Genomic DNA, 1,559 nt, shown 5'->3' on the forward strand with positions numbered 1-1,559 from the left:
GGCGCGCCGCGTCCCTCCCAGTCACCCTCTGCGCCGCGTGGGCGCCCGCGCGCAGGCGGCGCGCGATCGGCGGCGTCTGACTTGCCGCCCCGCGCCCGCAGGTTCCTCGCCGCCACGGGGAGCAAGGGAAGGGCCTACGACACGTGCTCGCTGCTCTTCGCCTCTGCGTTCCTCGCCACCCGCGCGCTCGGGTACGGGATGGGCCTCGTCGACCTCTGGCTCGCGCGCGACCTCTGGAGGCCCGCGCACTGGGGGCTGTACGTCGTCATCGCGCTCGTCCACGCCGGCTACGCCCTCAATCTCGTCTGGGCGAGCAAAGTCGTGGGGGCGGCGCGCCGAGCGATGAAGTCGGGGCACCGCGAGTAGCAGCCTCCACCCCGGCACCACGCGAGGGCAGTCTGTAGGGCCCCCTCCGCGTTGTTTCTTTTGTACGTACTAAAAAGAAATACTCAAAAGAAATTCAGCGCTCCCACCATTTCGGACACCGCTCGCCCAACCGAGAGGTGGCACGTGTTTTGTTTGTAAGGTTGGTGGTTGCAGCGAGAATCGGCGAGAGACTGCGTCGAAGAGAGATAGGAAGAGGCAGACGCCCAAGGGTGGGCGACGGCTAGCGCACCACACCCCTCTCCTTAAAATCCCTGCGTGGTGGCGGCGTGCCGTCCATCCCTCCCTTGGGTTGTGTGTTTTCTTTCTTTCTTTACCTGCGTTGTTTTCTTCTTTTCCTGTGTTAGTGCCAGTGCGCGCCAGTCCCGTGCCCAGTGTAATAAATAAATAAATAAATAAAACGGGCACGCCAAACGAGGGGTGGGAGAGGGACAGGGTTGTGCGAGCGAGTTTTGTTGCGAGATTCTTCTTTTCACCTGCTTCGCTCCCGCTTTCGCGCTTGCTTGAGGCCCGCTCCCCGCTTCGCGCTAGTTAGCCCGAGGCCGTCGCCGCCGCTGCCGCCGCCGCTGCCATGCTCTGTCTGGCTCCCTGCCTGATCGCGGTCCTCCTCCCGTCCCCTGCCGCCGAGTCTGCCCTCGCCCAGAGCTCGCTCGTCTATGCGCTCCACAAGCCACGCGGCGTCCTCTCTGCCGTGGGCGAGTCGCGGGCCAGGACGCTCACGGATCTGATGGTTGGCGCGGGAGTCGTGCCGCTCGCTGGCCACGCCGGCCGGCTCGACAAGGAGACCTCGGGGCTCATGCTGATCACAAACCACTCCACTCTGCTGCGTGCAGTGATTGGCCAGGCGCCGGTGCTGGCCGAGTTTGGGGGATCGCCAGTACCCAAGCGGTACACGCTCCTCCTGGCGGGCGCACACGCGCCAGAGAGGCTGGCCAGCCTGAGCGAGCCGATCGAGATCACGCGCGGCGGCCTCAAGCCGTGCGACGGCGCGACCGTGCTGACGGCGACCGCGTTTCGAGACGAGCGGCTGGCGACCGAGTTTCACCTGCTCGGCAGAGATGACACGCGGCGGGTGGAGGCCGAGCGCGCCGCGCTGAGGGAGAGACGCGCCGCCTGTCGCAGTCGCGCATCCGGAGAGCCGATCGCGGCCTTTGTGCCCGAGGGGGGCTGGCTGA

The 1,559-nt window shown here is 66.3% G+C and overlaps 1 protein-coding gene across 1 annotated transcript; it reads left to right on the forward strand.

Moving 5' to 3' along the window:
- Positions 1-955: 955 nt before the first annotated feature.
- EMIHUDRAFT_124508 (hypothetical protein) lies at positions 956-1,456 on the forward strand (the record flags this gene model as incomplete). Its single annotated transcript, XM_005765381.1, has 1 exon — positions 956-1,456. A coding segment is annotated over one exon (501 nt), but the record flags the coding sequence as incomplete, so codon positions are not given.
- Between the last annotated feature and the right edge of the window lie 103 nt (positions 1,457-1,559).

Source organism: Emiliania huxleyi (genome assembly GCF_000372725.1).
Source record: "Emiliania huxleyi CCMP1516 unplaced genomic scaffold EMIHUscaffold_5550, whole genome shotgun sequence".
Taxonomy (NCBI): domain Eukaryota; phylum Haptophyta; order Isochrysidales; family Noelaerhabdaceae; genus Emiliania; species Emiliania huxleyi.